Source organism: Miscanthus floridulus, chromosome 11 (assembly GCF_019320115.1).
Source record: "Miscanthus floridulus cultivar M001 chromosome 11, ASM1932011v1, whole genome shotgun sequence".
NCBI classification, from domain to species: Eukaryota; Viridiplantae; Streptophyta; class Magnoliopsida; order Poales; family Poaceae; genus Miscanthus; species Miscanthus floridulus.
Genome location: NC_089590.1, coordinates 43,540,521 through 43,558,181, shown reverse-complemented (window position 1 = coordinate 43,558,181; position 17,661 = coordinate 43,540,521). Strand labels below are relative to the sequence as shown.

The window sequence follows — 17,661 nt, the reverse complement described above, 5'->3', positions numbered from 1 at the left end:
ACACAGAGACTCCACCCAATCCGAAATCCGCCCCGATGCCATCCCTAGGCATACTCCATCTGTCCCTTTTTAAATGTTGCTATGGCATTTGGGATGGTCAAATTTTTTTAAGTTTGACTAGGTTTATAAAAAATATTAACAACATTTATATTTCTAAATAAGTTTATTATGAAAATAGATTTAGCAATCTATCTAATGATACTAATTATGTATCATAAATATTAATACTTTTATAAATTTGGTTCAAGTTGAATATAGTTGACTTCTCGAAAAGCAAGGACGGACAGTTAAAAAAAACATAGAGAGCACCATAAAGGAAAGCAGAGGCATATTTGGGAATCTTTTCTCAAAAAATGCAGAGTTCCCAGGACCCACTTGGCATACACCCATAATGGGCCCCACGAGCAAGCAGGTGAAATCGTGAAAACATTAGCAAAGCAAAAGCCAAACATACTCTAGGAGATGCTCTAAAGGGAATCGGAGCAGCAGCCAAAAAATATCTCGCAGGAAACTTGGGCAGGCCTCTCCGAGAACCCACCTCGCCACCACGCTCTCAAAACAGAGCAGTACGGAACACTTGGAGTAGGAGTATCAGTGAAATCTGTGTCACGACTTTGAATGCGTAGCCATGTTCCCGAAGCACATCAATGCAGTGATCAATGAAAAACAACCACCTAGGGAAGCGAACCGAAAGACAGCAGTCAGTCACTCTCACGCGTGGCAGCTCTCTTGCGCCTCGTTTAGTTCGGGCCAAATTCGGCGCCGCCATAATTACTGTAGCCACAGTGACTACTGTAGCATTTTGTTTGTATTTGGTAATAATTGTCCAAACGTTGACTAATTAGACTCAAAACGTTCGTCTCGCAAAGTACAACCAAACTGTGCAATTAGTTTTTGATTTCATCACCATTTAATACTCCATACATGTACCGCAAGTTTGATGTGACGGGGAATCTTCTTTTTGCATAGTGCCAAAGTTTGGAATTTGGGGTAACTAAACAGGCCCTTGCACAGTTGTGCTGCCTCTGGCTCCACGACTCTCATGCGATGCAGCCATGCAGGGGCTCCCACAGGCCCTCCCGATCTCGTAGCAGGATCCGTCAGTCGTCACTCATCACTCATCACCGACCACCATGAACGGTGCACGGATCGATCTCTACCTGTTTAGATCCGGCCTGTAAAATAACAGGGTGTCACATCCGACGTTAATAATTTTTTTTTTTACAAAAATCCGTTATTAAACCATAAGACATTTATTAAATCTAATTAATCCATTCATTAACACATCTTTATTATAGCACTTTATTGTCAAATTATAGACTAATTAGGCTTAAAAGATTCACAAATTAGTCACAAACTATATAATTAGTTATTTTTTAATCTATATTTAATGCTCCAGGTATGTGTCTGACAGGGTGTAAAATTTTAGTTGGGAACTAAACAAGAGCCAAACCACGAAGTCTCCTAAAAAAATGGCAGCTGGCACCGCATCAGCCAGACCTGCAGAACTGTCGACGCAACGGGTGGCCGGTGGGTGCAGTGCAGTGCAGACCAAAAAAACGGACGCAACACGGTGACGGGCCGGTATTTATCAGGCCAGGAACGCGGCGTGGCCGTGGGCCGGGGACGACTCCGGCTCGGGCGAGTTGCACTCCAGCAGCACGCTGCGGCTGCAGTGCGACCTGGACGTGCTGCTCGACGACGGCAGCCACGACCGCGCCGCGTCGCCGCTGAACTGGGTCAAGTCGCCGCCTGCCTGCTTCCCCTTCACCCGCCCGCCGCCGTGGCAGTAGTAGTACCCCTCCTCGCCCTCCGCGGCGCGCGCGAACCGGCCGGACAGCGGGTCCAGCCGCTCGTACAGGATGCGGAGCACCTGCTTCATGGACGGCCGCGCCGCGCCGTCCCGGTGCGTGCACCAGTGGATCACGTCCGCCACCACCTGCAGCTCGTCCAGGTCGAACGCGTCCGCCACCGACGGGTCGACCAGCTCGTGGAGCCGGTAGTCCGTGCCGATGAGCTCGCGGGACCACTCCACGAGGCTCTTGCTGTCCTGGATCACCGGCTTCCCCGTCACCAGCTCCAGCAACAGCACGCCGTAGCTGTACACGTCGCTCTTCGTGGTCACCTCCTGGGTCACCATGTACTCAGGGCCTACGTAGCCTGCTCAAAGATTTTGGCTATATACATTACTACTGAGATAATAGTACAGAGTTGCGTAAAAAAAGATACTAGTACAGAGTTGCGTAAAAAAAGATACTAGTACAGAGTACAGTACTGGTGAAATTAAATTGTGGGATTAAAAAATCACAAATGACATGAAAAATCCAGAGACCATTCCCTCATCTTAAATGATGACAGCTCCAAGAAGTTCTGTTCCTCTCAGTGGTGAGAGATCACAGGTTGCAGTGCAACAATAGCTAGCTTTCCAATATTTGGTGTGCATTCGCAAAAAAAAAAAAGGAGTTTAGGAGTGTCAGGTGGGTTTAGCCTGTTCGCTTGCTCGTAAACGATCGTAAATTTCCAGCCAGGAACAGTGTTTTTCTCTCACACCAAACCAGCCAGCAGTAAATAATCCACGATACGATACGGCCTCCCGAACAGGCTACTAGGTTTGACATGGTGACGCGTGCGCACTAAGTTTCTATTCTTTCGCATTTCTTACCATTCTTATGTATATATATTTATTTATAATGGCTGAGTGCTTCAGCTTAACAGTCAGATGCAGAGGTCGGAACCTTATTTCATTCAAAATATAGCATCCTTCATCTAAAAACTGACAGAACAAAAGGCACCAATTTAGAAAACAAGAGAGCCTTACCAGGAGTTGCTTGGATCTTGACATTTACTGGGGTGCGACTGGGAGTTGTATTGCCACTACTAGAGTGGTGCGCAAGACCACAACCAGCAAGCTGTCAAAATGCAAACGGTTGGGATGTGCAGAATAGGATTGTAAATTGTGACAAAGTTCTGTATGAATTACCTTTGCAAGGTAATTCTTGTCCAAGAAGACATTGCTAGGCTTAACGTCTCCATGGTATAGTGGAGGATCACAATAAAAATGAAGGTACTCCTGCAACCAAACATCATAAAAAGTTAAACATAAAATTTGAAATATATTTAGTCACGACAGGGAATACGGTAAAGATTGATTTAGCCTTCGCGCGCATTGACAAAATTATAAGAAACAACTATTAAGTCTTGCTAATCATGATCACTGACTTCTGCAGAAAGAACGAAACAATCACAGATTTCCTGGAAACTCACCAAAGCATTAGCAACATCGATGGCAATTTGGACCCTATTTTTCCATGGTAGCAGGTGTTTACTCGGCGCTGCAAAGAGCAAAATGCTTTTTAGCATACAAATTCAACAAATGATGCATCATCAGAAGAATGAGAACGAAACATGACATATTACAATGTAGGTGATCTTGAAGGCTTCCATTTTCCATGTATTCATACACCTGAAACCTGGATTACAAAACACTGTAAGAACCATAAATCGGTGGATATCTGAATTTAAGTATGACAGATAATAACCTCTCAAATCTTGTTGAACAAAAGCCTTTTAGTCCAACAAGATGCCGATGATGCAATCGCCCAAGAAATTCCATTTCTTTACAAAATTCATGTTGACTTTGTTTTGGTGAACAATCAACGCGTCTGATAGCAACCACAGATCCATCATTCAGTTGTCCTCTGAATACTGTACCATTTTCACCTCCTCCTAACACTGTGCTGAAGTTCCTTGTTGCTTTCTTCATTTCTTTGTAACTAAATCTGCCAAAAATGGTGGAATTGCCTGCAAAAAATTCTGTTAGGCAAATAAATTGAAATGGTTCTTGAACTGATTCTGATTATTAAGTGATTTGAAGATAAAGCCTGTGACATCAATCTATCCTATTTTGAAAGGATAAGGTTTTGAGTAAATTACAGGAAGTCCATCATAGTATTTAGTACAATGCACTGTGGCAAGAAAAATCCAGACCACATCATTATTATCCATATTATTGATAGCTTCATGATAATGACTGAAAGGAACTGAGCCTAGCTCAGCTTATGGGAGTCTGTACACCCCCATCCAAGTTCAGTTCTCTTTGTCTTGAATTTGGGTGTCAATTTACTTTTAAATTAGAAATCACCTAGTTCCTCATAGGTGTTTTTTTTATATTTAAGATAATGAGTACAAAAGGGACACCATGTATACCAACTTGAGATATTGACATTTACTGTGCACATGGTAGATTTTTTTAAAATTTGAACAGCATGGAAGAAGCCAAACATATTAACTTGTTCTAGGCCCTCATGTTTGCCTTAGCCATAAATGAATTCTGCGTCATCTAAAATCAAGCCACAAAGAAATGGTAGTATGCTAGTATCCAGCACTTGTATCATATGCCATATAACCTCGTTAAATTATCCAAGACAGTTGGACATCCAAATGAGCAGAGGTTCATGAAAGAATTACAATATCACAATAAAAAGTCAGGAAATCCTTACCTTCTTGGCCCTTCTTGACACAGGAAAAACTCCATGCATCCAGAGGGTTATTTCCTTCCAACTTTTTGAGTTCTCTATTCTTTCTACGGATTAGGAAAATCAGTACTATCATTAGTAGAATTGCTACTCCAGTAACCAAAGCTCCAATTGCTGGGAATAGAACAAGCTTGTAACTGTGATGATGCTTGGGTGGCACTACAGGAACTTGCACCGTAAGTGGACTAGGAGAAATATCTGGCACGGCAAGTCCAGCTGGAGCCGGTCCAGAGATATTCGCTGCATTATATATTCAACGATGAGAAGTTCAACATATTGGACAAGGTCAAGGTACAGACTACAGAACCACAACAAACAAATACTTTTGGGAGAACACACTTTAATACACATAAGTACCTAAATCGTTAGAGAAGCAAATCAATAGGTATAAGAAATACAGCTACAGTTTTGCATAACAAAAGCAGTTGTAAAGCAATAGTTTCATCTTACCAACCAATATATGGAAATAGATTTTTTTAAATATGAAAATGTATGCAAAGATTAAAAAAAAAGCAGCATGCTCGTGCTTAACTATATTACAATAAGAGCTAAATGTAACATTCATACTAATATACGCTTATTATGAATATTTAGATTAAGATGGATACCTATTGTTGAATATTTATACAGGAAACTATCATGGGTAAACTTGCTTCACAGAATTCAGAGCGATCATTTGGTAGTTTAAGCTTGTTTGAACCAGAAGAAATATCCACAGCAATCATTTTGTATCTGTGCAAGCATCAAGCGATGGGGAAAAAACTAGGAAATGATTCTGTGAGGTGCCGGGCTTTTGTGTTAAGGTTACATTATGTGATCCACTTAACTGAAAGAGAAGTCATAAATATCAAAAAAAAAAAAGGAGAGAGAAAAGGTAATATGGCTAAGATAACAGAATCTAAAAGATTTTTTTTTCCGACATGACACTAGCCATTCTACAGAAAAGGAAGGCAAATTGATTTATCAAATATCCAAACCTTGAAGAGCACTAAGCCCCTGAACGCTAAAAAAGCAACCAGCCGTATCAACGGTAGATATATTCCCTTGACTCACAAATGCAACAAAAGCAGCATCACGGCAGGTATTCAACGTGACATTATCTTGTTCCCCAACAAGATGGCGGAGGTACGACAGACCAGAGTTTAAGCACCTCTTGCAAGTGATATCATCCGAAAGTGTAGTTGCACAGCTTCTTGTGACATCGCTGAAATTCGGAGACTGCAACATCTCATGGATGGTGGTCATCCCAACACACTGATAGGACACTTGAATTTTGATCCCAAGGCCACAAAACGAAGCGGCAGTGGGCAGTATCCCCTTCGACACCAATGTATCAGAGATATTGGCAATGCAGGCATCAGAAAATTGAGCTGGAACCCCAAGAGTGTCTGTTGTGTTTGCATACATGGCAGATGAGACCGCAAGAACAGCATTGATGTAGCGGCAACACTTTGAGTGTCCATTTTGGTCCGAGCACACTGAAGCTATCAGTCCGTAGTTGGGCCAACTCAAATCCAAGGGACAACCTGCATGAATGAAAAATGATTTATTGAATAATGGTTGGTGCTGCAAATGTATAGATACAAGAAAACAGAAAAAAATAATAGATAACTTTTGAAGATCATCGTAACACTCCACATCTTTACTGAAACTGGGGAAGATATTGCACAGAAAGAACAAAATCTGCAATGAAGCCGTGCAGCTGGCTCTTTCTGTTGATGACACGAATTGCATCTTAGAAAACAGAAACTGAAGTGAATGCCTCAGATCCTCAGGACCAGTACAAGGTATATACATCTTGCGTGCCCAACAGAACATGCAATAAATTCCAAATCCGATCCCCCGATTTCATCAGACTATGGGACGTGCTATACCAGGTATTCAGAATGTGGGGTACCTACGGATAAGCGTATATGACTACCATTCAAGATATTCAGCGGTATTGTAGAGCACAAGTGACAAGTCTGAACAGCCCACGTGAAAACATCAGGTGAAGGTGAAGTCAAAACAAATTAGTGCATCAGTAACGCCAAATGACAGGACGGGGGTTCTGCGGAGAGCAAAATCCAACGGCTACAAAAGCAAGCCGAGAGAGGCACGAAGGCCGGTAACTGTTTAACCCGGCACAGTACAGCAACCCCATTAGGTAAGCGAATTGATGGCGCGAGGACTCCGTCTCCAAGCGCTAGCAGACGACACATGCGGCGGCCGCGAACAACTTCTGGCATTATTATCCCCCACTCCCCAGCGAGGTGACTGACCACGTCTCAAACCCTCACAGTCCCTCAGGAGGAAGAAAAAAATTATAATAACATACTACTCATCAAAATGCAGCTCTGGGAACGAGAACTAATCTGGACGAAACGCAGAATCGTCACCAGAAAATCTCCAGCAAAAAGGGGGGGAAAAAGGTTTCATCAACTCAACGAATCACCACCAAGGTTGGGAAGCAAAGAGCAGAACAGAATGGAAGCACTGGTTGTGGTTGAGGGAAGGGAGCTTCCGATTCCACCCGCGAGCACAGTCCCCGCCGCCACCCCCACGGCACCCACCCTATCAGGCTCCAGAACCCAGCGACAGCGATCACCGGTGAGAAGCGCGCGCGACAGCTGGCGAATACTCCTATATAGGAGCGGCGAAGGGAGGAGGGAAGGGGAACCCGGCGGCGGGCCGAGTGGCATCGGCGGGCGCTTACCTGCCGCGATCACCGCTGGGCCCCGGCGCGCCGCCAGCAGCAGCGCGGCGGCGAGGAGCAGCGCCGGAGCGAGGCGCCGCCGCATCGAGCCCGCCGAAGGAGGCGGGGTCGGGGACCGCCGACCTCGGGAGTGGCAAAGTGGAGTCGCCGAGTCGGAGAGCGTGCAGTCAGTGGCAGTGCGGGTGAGGAGGAAAAAAAAGAGTCCGTCTGGCTCGGTCGGGGAGGGATGCCAGGCTGACCACTCGACGCCAACCCGATTCCCCCGCTCGCTCTCTCTTTTGCTCGCCGGCGCTTTTTCGCTTTGCCGTGCCGGGCGCAGGCAGGCCAGGCCCCCTTTTCATCTAGGGAGCAGCCGTGGTTGGGTTGGGCTCACGGGCGCGCAGTGGGTAAATGAAATGGGTCTCGCACAGCAGCAGTGATACATACAGTGCCAGCAGCAGCCGCGCGCGGCGCCGCGCTCGAGGATTTCGGCCATCGCCCCGCCGTCGCGACGCCGCTGGGGGCATCTCGTGACGGGGACGGGCGGTCTCGTCTCGTCAAGGCGCTGACGGGCTACGGATTGGAGTGTTGGACTAGCCACTAGGAGGGGTGCTCGGGGCCACTGCCAGAATGTACCCGGGACCGGGCCACGGGCTTCGTCGTCGTTCAGTTCGGCGGTGGCGATGATCGGCTCGCGTTTGTTGGTGCGGAAAAGCTACCGCGCGTACGTACGGTCGCGCCCACAGGCCACAAGCCGTGGCCTCACTGGGGACATGCGCTGTGTCGCAATCCGGTATGGGCTGAGGAATGAGGAGGCATGTTTTCCTGTTGGGGGGGAGCTTGCTAATTCCCTATCATGTACTTAAATACATGGATCTATTAGCACAATTATAGGCTCTGGCCCCCCTTAGTTCCAAGTACCATTTGGAGCCCATGATAGAAGCAAGCCAGCAGCCCAATTAGGAGGAAGCTGAGGCTACGAGTAGTCGTATTCTGTAATTCTGTTCCGTCCGCAACGTGCCTCTTCATCTCCTTCACTATTTTCCCTCCAAAAAAAAAAAATCTCCTTGACTATTTGGCTTCTCGCGCAGCCATAACTCTCATTCCATCAGGCATTCAGGCGCAGCGATAACTCTCATTCCACCCTCATTCCATCAGGCATTCAGGCGCAGCGATAACTCTGCTCATACATATATGCTGGGCAGCCTAGTTGGCTAGTTTATCACTCCAGACATTCTGTCAGGCAACTCATTGCTGATATTGTATCCTATATACTATGTAAGCCGTCCGAATCCCAGCAGCAGAAGCATTCGGACCACGGAAGTGCAAATGTCAACGCTGAACGTATACACAGGCCGGCTTCATAAATCATAAACATAAACTAGGCTGCTGCCCGGGCCGCAACCGCAAGAGAGCACTGCATGGCATTTGACAGAAACAGCACACGCAGACGACGGACCCGAGCGCAGCCAGCTCCTTGTCGCCACGCCGTTGTTGCTCTCTTGACATGAGAAGTTCCTCTTGGTTCTTGGGGGCCGCAGCGCTACACTGCATCTGCATACGTACAGCCAGACGCCCAAAAGAGCCTAGAAAGGTGCGTTACGAGAGCTGGGATCTGCTTGCTTCTGTCTACATCCGCTCCGCCACGGAAGAACCACGCACCAGCTTTCTCTGGCCGCAGGCTCTTGCCCAAATCCAAAACTAGTTGTCCAATACCACACCCAGCTAGCTGCTTGCTTGCATGTTTCCTTTTGACTATCCTCAACAGTCAACCCAACGTCCATAAACACACATGCCTGCAAACTGCATGTATTTTTTGTTTAGTTTCAGTTTACTACTAGTATATATATCAAGTTATGGAGTTGTTGGGTCACACATGCGTCCACATTCAACCAACACAATTCCGCGGCTGAGCAGTCAATGTGTGTATATATATACACAACCCAGCTGGAATACATTCCTATTCTCCGGTCTTTCATTGATTGTTTCGGCCAGAGCTTATCAATCGGTCAATAGTATTTTTTTTTCTCACAACAATCAGCATCAGCCGAGCTTTTCAGCCCAGAAACCAACCAACGAACAGACCAGTTTGTTTCTTTGCCTTCAACCAACCACTCTCATGAGCCATGACTTGGCATGTACAAGTGCGTCCTTCTTTTATGCCAAACAAACAAGGCGATGCGTGTGCAACGAACGTAGGAGTACTAAACGATTATGATGGTCAATATATATTATGCTAATAACTCACAGCTCATTTGAACGGTGGAGCACACAATTAACAATGAGTCAATGACATGGCGGCGGCCGGCCGCCGCTCTGCTAGGAACCACTGGTTAACTACCAACATAATCCACTTCGACTTCGCAACCGTCGTAATTTGAACATTTGCAGCCTGTTCGGGAGGCCATATCGTATCGTGGATTATTTACTGCTGGCTGGTTTGGTGTGAGAGAAAAACATTGTTCCCGGTTGAAAATTTACGATCGTTTACGAGCAAGCGAATAGGCTGTTGGTTCGTGCAATTGGACAAGGTCGCATGGTAGGGAGTACAACAAGAATGCGTACTTTATATTGGAACATTTGCTAGCCATGTGTTTCTCTTAGTCCTTGCATGTGTACTTATTTCAGTATTAATATTTTCTATCGGTGCAAAAATTTAAAACTATCTTCTTCCTGTATTTTTCTTCTCTCTTTTTCCATCCTCCACTGCCTTCTCATGCGTGAGCGTGAACCTCTCTTCTTCTTTTTATCTCTTCGTTCATCTCCCTTTTTTTACTATGTATTCCCTAGTTGTGTTAATTGAAAGCATCTAGGCCCCTATTTGGGTTTCGGTGATTAATGACAATACATGATTACTGTGACTAACGTGTGTTTTGCAGAAACAATTAAGTTAGGTCACGATAATGGAGATCGATTGTGCAGTCAAGGTTGTCATGCCCCTACGATGGAAATCGTTTCGATTTTTAAAGGATAGACGACAAGGTTAAGGATGGACTAGTTCTAAGTGTCGATTGGAGTTGGAGAGACACTTAGAGTAGTTTAGGACTTTGTTTTTTCTTTGGCCGTACTATTAAGGGGGTATGAACAGGTAGCTTGACCTAGGTGAGACTAATGAGTTAGGTGTGGTGCACACTTGTTAAAACTAGCACTAAGTAGCTCCACAACAACCCTTTGATCTATTGGAGCAAACTTCATTCACATATGTTCGAGAGTTGGAAGTGAATGGATGGTCAAATACTGATCGGACGCTGGCTTCGGTGTGACCGGACGCTGGCTCAGAGTCCGGTCAGTTCATTTGACCAAGGTGAAAGTGTCTAGAAGTGACTGGACGTTGCGAGGTCATGTCACTGGACGCTGAGGGCCAGCGTCCGGTCGACTCCAGTAAGGTCTCAGAGATGGAGAATCCTGATCGGACGCGTCCGGTTAATGTTGACCGAACGCTGATTAGGTTTCGATTACTGACCGGATGCTGCTCAGCAAGTGACTGAACTCTGGAGGTCCAGCGTCCGGTCGACATCAGTAAGGTTCCAGTGAAGGGAAAACATGACCAGACGCGTCCGATCAGTGTTGATCGGACGCTACCAGCGTCCGGTCAACTCTTAACCACTGGAGCTCGGGGTATACTGACCAGAGCATCCGGTCAACATGACCGGAGTGTCCGGTCACCCCGCAGAGGCACATAACGGTTCATTTTTCAGCCGGTATTATAAATACAACCTCCGCTCGTGTGTGGGGGTACTTTTGCTCATTCCAATAGCTGAGAAACACCTTAGAGAGTGCCAAGAAGAGCAAGATCCTAGTGAGGTGATTAAGATTTGATAATCCCAAAGAGAGCCCTCATTAGTGAAGATCAAGAGTAGTAAAGTGTGCATCCACCTTCTCATTAGGTTTGTCGTGGTCAAGTGAGAGTTCGTGCTTGTTAGTCTTGATGATCGCCATCACCTAGACGGCTTGGTGGTGATTGGGAGCTTGGTGATCATCTGGAGAGCTTATGGATGACCCAACTCAAGTCTGTAAGCGGTTGTGGGCGATTCACCACGATGGAGTATCGAAGAATCAACCCGTAGAGAGCACTTGATCCTTGCGTGGATCAAGGAGGAGCTACACCCTTGCGCGGGTGCTCCAACGAAGACTAGTGGGGAGTGGCGACTCTCCTGATACCTCGGCAAAATATCGCCGCGTTCCTTCCTCTCTATTTACTTTGAGCATTTACTTTCGAGCAATTCAATTCATGTATTTACATTCTTAGAATTACCATGCTAGAGTAGGATTGGAACTTAGGTTATAAGTCTTTTGTGCGGTAGAACTATTAGAAACACTTTCTAGGCACAAGGGGTTAAATTGGGCTAACCATATGATTTAATTATTGCTAAAGAAATTTAGAATTAGCCCAGTTCACCCCCCTCTTGGGCATCTTGATCCTTTTAATTGGTATCAGAGCCTCGTGCTCACGTATTTAGGCTTAACCGCCTATAGCAAGATGTCTCACAGGGATAGACCTCCTCCTATCTTTGAGGGAAGATGACTTTTCCTTATTGAAAAATTCGCATGGAGGCATATCTAAAGGCTATAGATGTTGGTATACTTAGAGCCGCCTCACAAGGCTTCCCAAAACCTCGGGATGCTACTAACCTACAAGGTGATGGGGTGAATTACGAGAAGTGGAATACAAAGGCTCGAAACACCTATCTTTAGAGGCCTTTGCAAAGATGTGTTCAATCGGGTGAGGAACCACAAAGACACCCATGCACTATGGTCGAACTTTTGTGCGCTCCATGAGGGAACTAAGAGTGAGCGTGAGGAACGCTACCATCTTGTCGTGAAAAAGCTCAACTCTTTTGAAATGCTTCCTAAGGAATGTGCTAATGAAATGTATTCACGTTTGAATAGTTCTTGTAGAGGAAGTTAATGGGCTTGGACTCACTCAAATGCAACCATCTGATGTTGTAAGAAAGATCTTGAGTGTCATCCTCATTGACAAATATGGGCATATTATGACCGTGCTACATCAAGGTGATCTTTCCACCGCTACACCGATACAAATCTTGGAAAAGATCAATGCTCATGAGATGTACATGCACATCACGCCACAAGATAGCTCATCCTCTATCAAGAAGAAAGATAAGGACTTAGCATTCAAAGCTAGCCAAGAGAAGGGCAAGGCAAGACTTGAGTATGAGAGCTCAAGTGATGATGAAGTTGATGATTAAAGTCTTGCTCTCATGGTGAAGAAGACCGCCAAGATGCTAAAGAAGCTCAACAAGAGTGGCATTGAGTTTGATGGTAAGAAGAAGTTCTTCACTAGCTCTAGAAAGAAGCCAATCTCTGAGATGGATTGCTTCAATTGTGGAGAACTTAGTCATCTAGCACACCAATGCACTAAGCCCAAGAAAGACAAGTTCAAGAACAAATACAAGGGCAAGAAAGATGACTCAAGTAATGAAGAAGAAGAAGAGAAGAAGAAGAACAAGCCATACAAGAAGAGAGATGGCAAGAAGATGGATTTCCACAAGAGAAGAAGAGTGGAAAGGCATACATTGTCAGTGATTGGCTCACAGACATTAATTCATCTAGTGCCTCATCCGATGATGATAGTGACAACGAGAAGGTGGCCGCAATTGTTATCAACTCTTCATCATCTTTATCGCCACCACCGCCGTCATCCTCTACACACCTATGCCTTATGGCCAAGGGTGACCGCAAGGTATCGAACAATGATGATAGTAGTGATGATGAGCATGCTAGTGATAATGATAGCGATAGTGATGATGATGAATATGAATCACCTACTTATGATGATCTTGCTAGATTGCTAAAACAATACACTAAGATCATTATAAAAACTAGAGCTAAAAATGAAAGCTAGAGGCTAAAAATGATGCACTTTTAGAAAAATATGATATAGCCGAAAAGGCAGTGTTGAGCTTAGAGAAGCAAATGATGCTATAACATCCAAACTCAAGGAGTTCAAATCTTCTAAGAAAGAGCTTAAAGATAAATATGATAAACTTAAGAGGACACATAATGAGCTCATCACTAGCCACAACAAGCTAAGAGAAGAATATACCACTCTTAAAGTTAATCATGATACTCTTGTTATTGCTCAAGAATTCTTATCTAATGAGCCACATGATGCTACTAACGATGTTGTTAAGATTGATATAGCTACATTATGTGATGACTTGATTATTGAGAGCATTGAGCAAAGTTCTAGTAGCAAGGGTAAGCAAGTGGTTGAAGCCGATGATTATGATGAGTTTGTCAAGCTCAAAATGACAATGAAAAACTCAAGAAAGATCTTGAAGAACTCAAAACCACCAAGTCTATTATGCTAGAAACTATTGTTCATGATGATGGTTTGATTCTTGAGAATGAGAAGCTCAAGGATGAGAACAAGAAGCTCAAGGAAGAGAAGAACAATGATGCTCTCAAGGAAGAAAACAAGAAGCTCAAGTTAGAGAAAGAGCATCTTAAGATTGGATTGAGCAAGTTCACTAGAGGCAAGCATCTTCAAAGTGAGCTACTAATGAACACCGTCATGAAGATGGATAGAAGTGGCATTGGGTACTTGGCAAATCAAGAGAAGAAGGCTCAAGCTCAACAACAACATAAGTCCAAGCCAAAGCCAAAAAGATGTTTTGAGTGTGGACAAGAAGGCCACTTTGCTCATGAGTGCCAAACTCCACCACCACAACCCTTGCCCAAGCATGCTAAACCTTTTGCCTTCAATGCTCACTACATGTTTAGAAAGTATTCGAGTGGAAAGATGAAAGTGATGTTCTTAGGTCCTCCCAACAAGAATAGGCCTAAGAAAATTTGGCTTGCAAAGTCACTTGTTAAGAAGATAAAGGGCCCTCAACAAGTTTGGGTTCCTAAAGCTTGATCTCTTGTGTGAAGGTGAACTACAAGACCGGTGGAAGTCATTGGGTTATTGATAGTGGTTGCACACAACATATGACCTATGATCCTCGTATGTTCATCTCACTAGATGAAGAAGTAGATGGGCAAGAGAGAATTATATTTGGAGATAACTCAAAGGGCAAGGTCAAAGGATTGGGCAAAGTGGCAATATCAAATGATTATTCCATCTCCAATGTGCTATATGTTGCTTCATTGAGTTTCAACTTGCTATCCGTTGGACAATTGTGTGATCTTGGCTTCCAATGCTTGTTTACCGAGAAGGAGGTTGTTGTATCCGAGAAGAATGATGATCATGTGATATTCAAAGGATTTAGATACAAGCAACCTATATCTAGTGGACTTCACCTCCAAAGATGCAAACTTGAAGATATGTCCTATTCACCAAAACAACACTTAGGTGGCTATGACATAGAAGACTTGCTCATGTTGGGATGAGCTCACTCAAGAAGTTAATGAAGAATGATTTGGTGAGAGGGATTGAAGGATATGAAGTTTGAGAAGGACAAGCTTTGTAGTGCATGTCAAGCCGGACAAGCAAGTTGCAAATACTCATCCAACAAAAGCTTTCATGTCAACCGTAAGAGTGCTAGAACTCTTTCACATGGATTTATTTGGACCAACAACATACAAGAGTTTGGGAGGAAATCTTTATTGTCTTGTGATTGTTGATGACTATTCAAGGTATACATGGGTATTCTTCCTTCATGACAAATCCAAAGTTTCATCTTGCTTCAAGAAGTTTACCAAGAGAGCACAAAATGAATTTAAAGTAAAGCTCAAGAAGATAAGAAGTGGCTCATGTTGGGATGAGCTCACTCATGTCTCCCATGAACAAATGGTGGTACAAGCACAAGATGTTGATGCTCCACAACCTCTCCCCTCAAGTGGTCAATAGAAGAAATACACCTCTACTTCAATGATCATCCACAAAATCTCATCATAGGGAGTCCATCAAAGGGTGTAATGACTCGATCTCAAAAACTTGCTTCATTTATTGCTCATCACTCTTTTGTCTCTTGCTTTGAGCCTACTAAGATAGAAGAAGCTCTTCAACATCTAGATTGGATAAATGCCATGCATGAAGAGTTAAACAACTTCATCCACAATGAAGTTTGGACTCTTGAAGAGCGGCCAAAAGGTGCAAGAGTCATTGGAACAAAGTGGGTGTTCCGAAACAAGCAAGATGATCAAGGTGTTGTTGTGAGGAACAAGGTAAGACTAGTTGCAAAGGGGTTCTCTCAAGTTGAAGGTTTGGATTTTGGAGAGACCTTTGCCCCGGTTTGCAAGATTAGAAGCCATCCAGTATCCTCCTTGCATATGCATCACATCATGAAATAAAACTATCAAATAGATATGAAAAATGCATTTGTAAATGGCTTTATTAATGAATTAGTCTATGTTGATCAACCTCCCGGGTTTGAAGACCCTAGATATCCTAATCATGTTTATAGGTTCTCCAAGGCACTATATGGGCTTAAGCAAGCCCCTAGAGCTTAGTATGAGCGCCTTTGGGACTTCCTCATTGAGATGAGCTTCACCATTAGGAAGGTCGACACCACACTATTCACCAAGAAGCTTGATGGGCATATCTTCATTTGTCAAGTGTATGTTGATGATATCATCTTTGGATCATCAAATGAAGATTCATACAAAGAGTTTGGTGAATTGATGTCGAAAGAGCTCGAGATGTCAATGATTGGAGAGCTTACATTCTTTCTTGGTTTTCAAGTCAAGCAAATGAAAGAAGGAATTTTATCTCTTAAGAGAAATATACTAATGATCTTCTCAAGAGATTCAAGATGGATGAATGTAAGCCAATCAAGACACCAATGCCAACTAATGGACATCTCGACCTAGATGAGGGATGTAACCCGGTTGATCAAACTCTCTTACTGCTCTATGATTGATAGCTTATTGTATTTGACCGCATCTAGGCCCGACATCATGTTTAGTGTGTGTATATGTGCTTGATTTCAAGCTAATCCTAAGGAAACTCATTTAATTGCCGTAAAAAGAATCCTTAGGTATCTTAAGCACACACCAAGCATTGGCCTTTGGTATCCCAAATGAGCTATATTTGAATTAGTTGGCTATTCCGATTCGGACTATGCCGGTTGCAAAGTTGATAGAAAGAACACATCCGGAGGGTGCCATTTACTTGGTAGATCACTTGTGTCTTGATCCTCCAAGAAGCAAAATAGTGTGGCTTTGTCCACCGCTGAAGCGGAATACATTGCCGTGGGTGCTTGTTGTGCACAAATACTTTATATGAAATAAACTTTGCTAGACTATGGTGTAGTTCTAGATAAAGTACCTCTTTTGTGCGATAATGAAAGTACGGTAAAACTTGCAAATATTCTGGTTCAACACTCTCGCACCAAGCACATAGATATTTGCCATCACTTTCTTAGAGATCATGTTGCTAAAAATGATATATCACTAGAAGGTGTAAGGACCAAGGATCAATTGGTGGATATCTTCACTAAACCGCTAGATGAGGCAACTTTTTGTAGATTGCGGAATGAGCTCAATGTTCTTGATTTTAGCAACTTTACTAAAAGATGAGCTTGTGTTGTCCCTTGCATTGCATTGTAAAATACAACATGTTTAATCTTTGGTAATGCATATAGGGCTTGTCTAACATGGTTAAGATAACCACCGAAAAGCGTAGTGAAGAAGCTTAACCTTGGATCAAACTTGACAAGCAACTAGATTTACTTTCAAGTATTGCATTGCATATGCATGATTGTTGTTTGTCGTTTGTCTTAAAATTGCCCTCTTATTGCCTATTTTCTTAAAAAGAATTATAGCCTAAAGCAAAATATCTTGAAAACTTGAGGGTTTGAGAGAGGTCACTCACATAGTCCTAATTGGTGTTTATTTGGATCTTATTCAAGTTGGGACTTGATTAGGAACAGGCAGCACGAAGGACTTTGAAGATTTGCTGAAGAAAGAGTGACCGGACGCTGCACTGGACTCTAGGAGTCCAGCGTCTGGTCAGTTCACAGGAGGTGAACTTGCTGCGAAGGAGTGACCTGGACTCTAGCTTTCAACGTTCGGTCAGAAGGCTTTCAGCATCCGGTCGCGTGGAAGAAGACAAAGGCTGTATTGACCGGACTCTGGCTGCGTCCGGTCGGTGTCCACCTGAACTGCATCCGATCACAATTCCAGAGGAATTGGACCTCTCTATAATCGACCGGAAGCTAGGTGGTAGTGTCCGGTCGCTACCACTAGAGCATCCGGTCAATAGAAATCATGTGGCATCAGGTTTCTTTCTCCGTTTCCTTTTCTGATCTACTGGGGGCCACCATAAATCATCATGCATGTTTGACCTAACCCCTATTCCTCTCCCTATGCCGACATCGCTCAAACCGCCACCAAGCTTGCCTCTACCACCACTGTTCCACGCCGCCACGCCATCCGTGCCCTAGCCACCACGCCAGCATCGCCTTGCCCTGCACTGCACTATCGCTCACGCTGCACCCTACTCTCCGCACAGCCGCGCCGCTCCTTGCGTTGTCGCCCGCAGCG

The 17,661-nt window shown here is 44.2% G+C and overlaps 1 protein-coding gene across 3 annotated transcripts; it reads right to left on the bottom strand.

Moving 5' to 3' along the window:
* Nucleotides 1–666: 666 nt before the first annotated feature.
* LOC136493026 (probable receptor-like protein kinase At1g49730) lies at nt 667–7,771 on the bottom strand. Of its 3 annotated transcripts, XR_010768284.1 has the most exons (11): nt 7,231–7,636; nt 5,513–6,061; nt 4,500–4,775; nt 3,540–3,801; nt 3,418–3,470; nt 3,265–3,332; nt 2,981–3,070; nt 2,819–2,909; nt 1,501–2,160; nt 1,013–1,175; nt 667–735 (listed from the first exon to the last, which is right to left on the bottom strand). XR_010768284.1 is itself a non-coding variant. In XM_066489054.1 (9 exons), exons 1-9 carry the CDS (start codon nt 7,703–7,705, stop codon nt 1,592–1,594), a joined length of 2,007 nt encoding a protein of 668 aa, XP_066345151.1. In that variant the 5' UTR covers nt 7,706–7,771; the 3' UTR covers nt 1,381–1,591. The 3 variants fall into 3 exon arrangements, 2 of the variants coding, with proteins under 2 accessions (XP_066345151.1, XP_066345150.1); XM_066489054.1 differs by lacking the exons at nt 667–735; nt 1,013–1,175; nt 7,231–7,636 and adding an exon at nt 7,657–7,771 and having other exon boundaries at nt 1,381–2,160; XM_066489053.1 differs by lacking the exons at nt 667–735; nt 1,013–1,175 and having other exon boundaries at nt 1,381–2,160.
* Between the last annotated feature and the right edge of the window lie 9,890 nt (nt 7,772–17,661).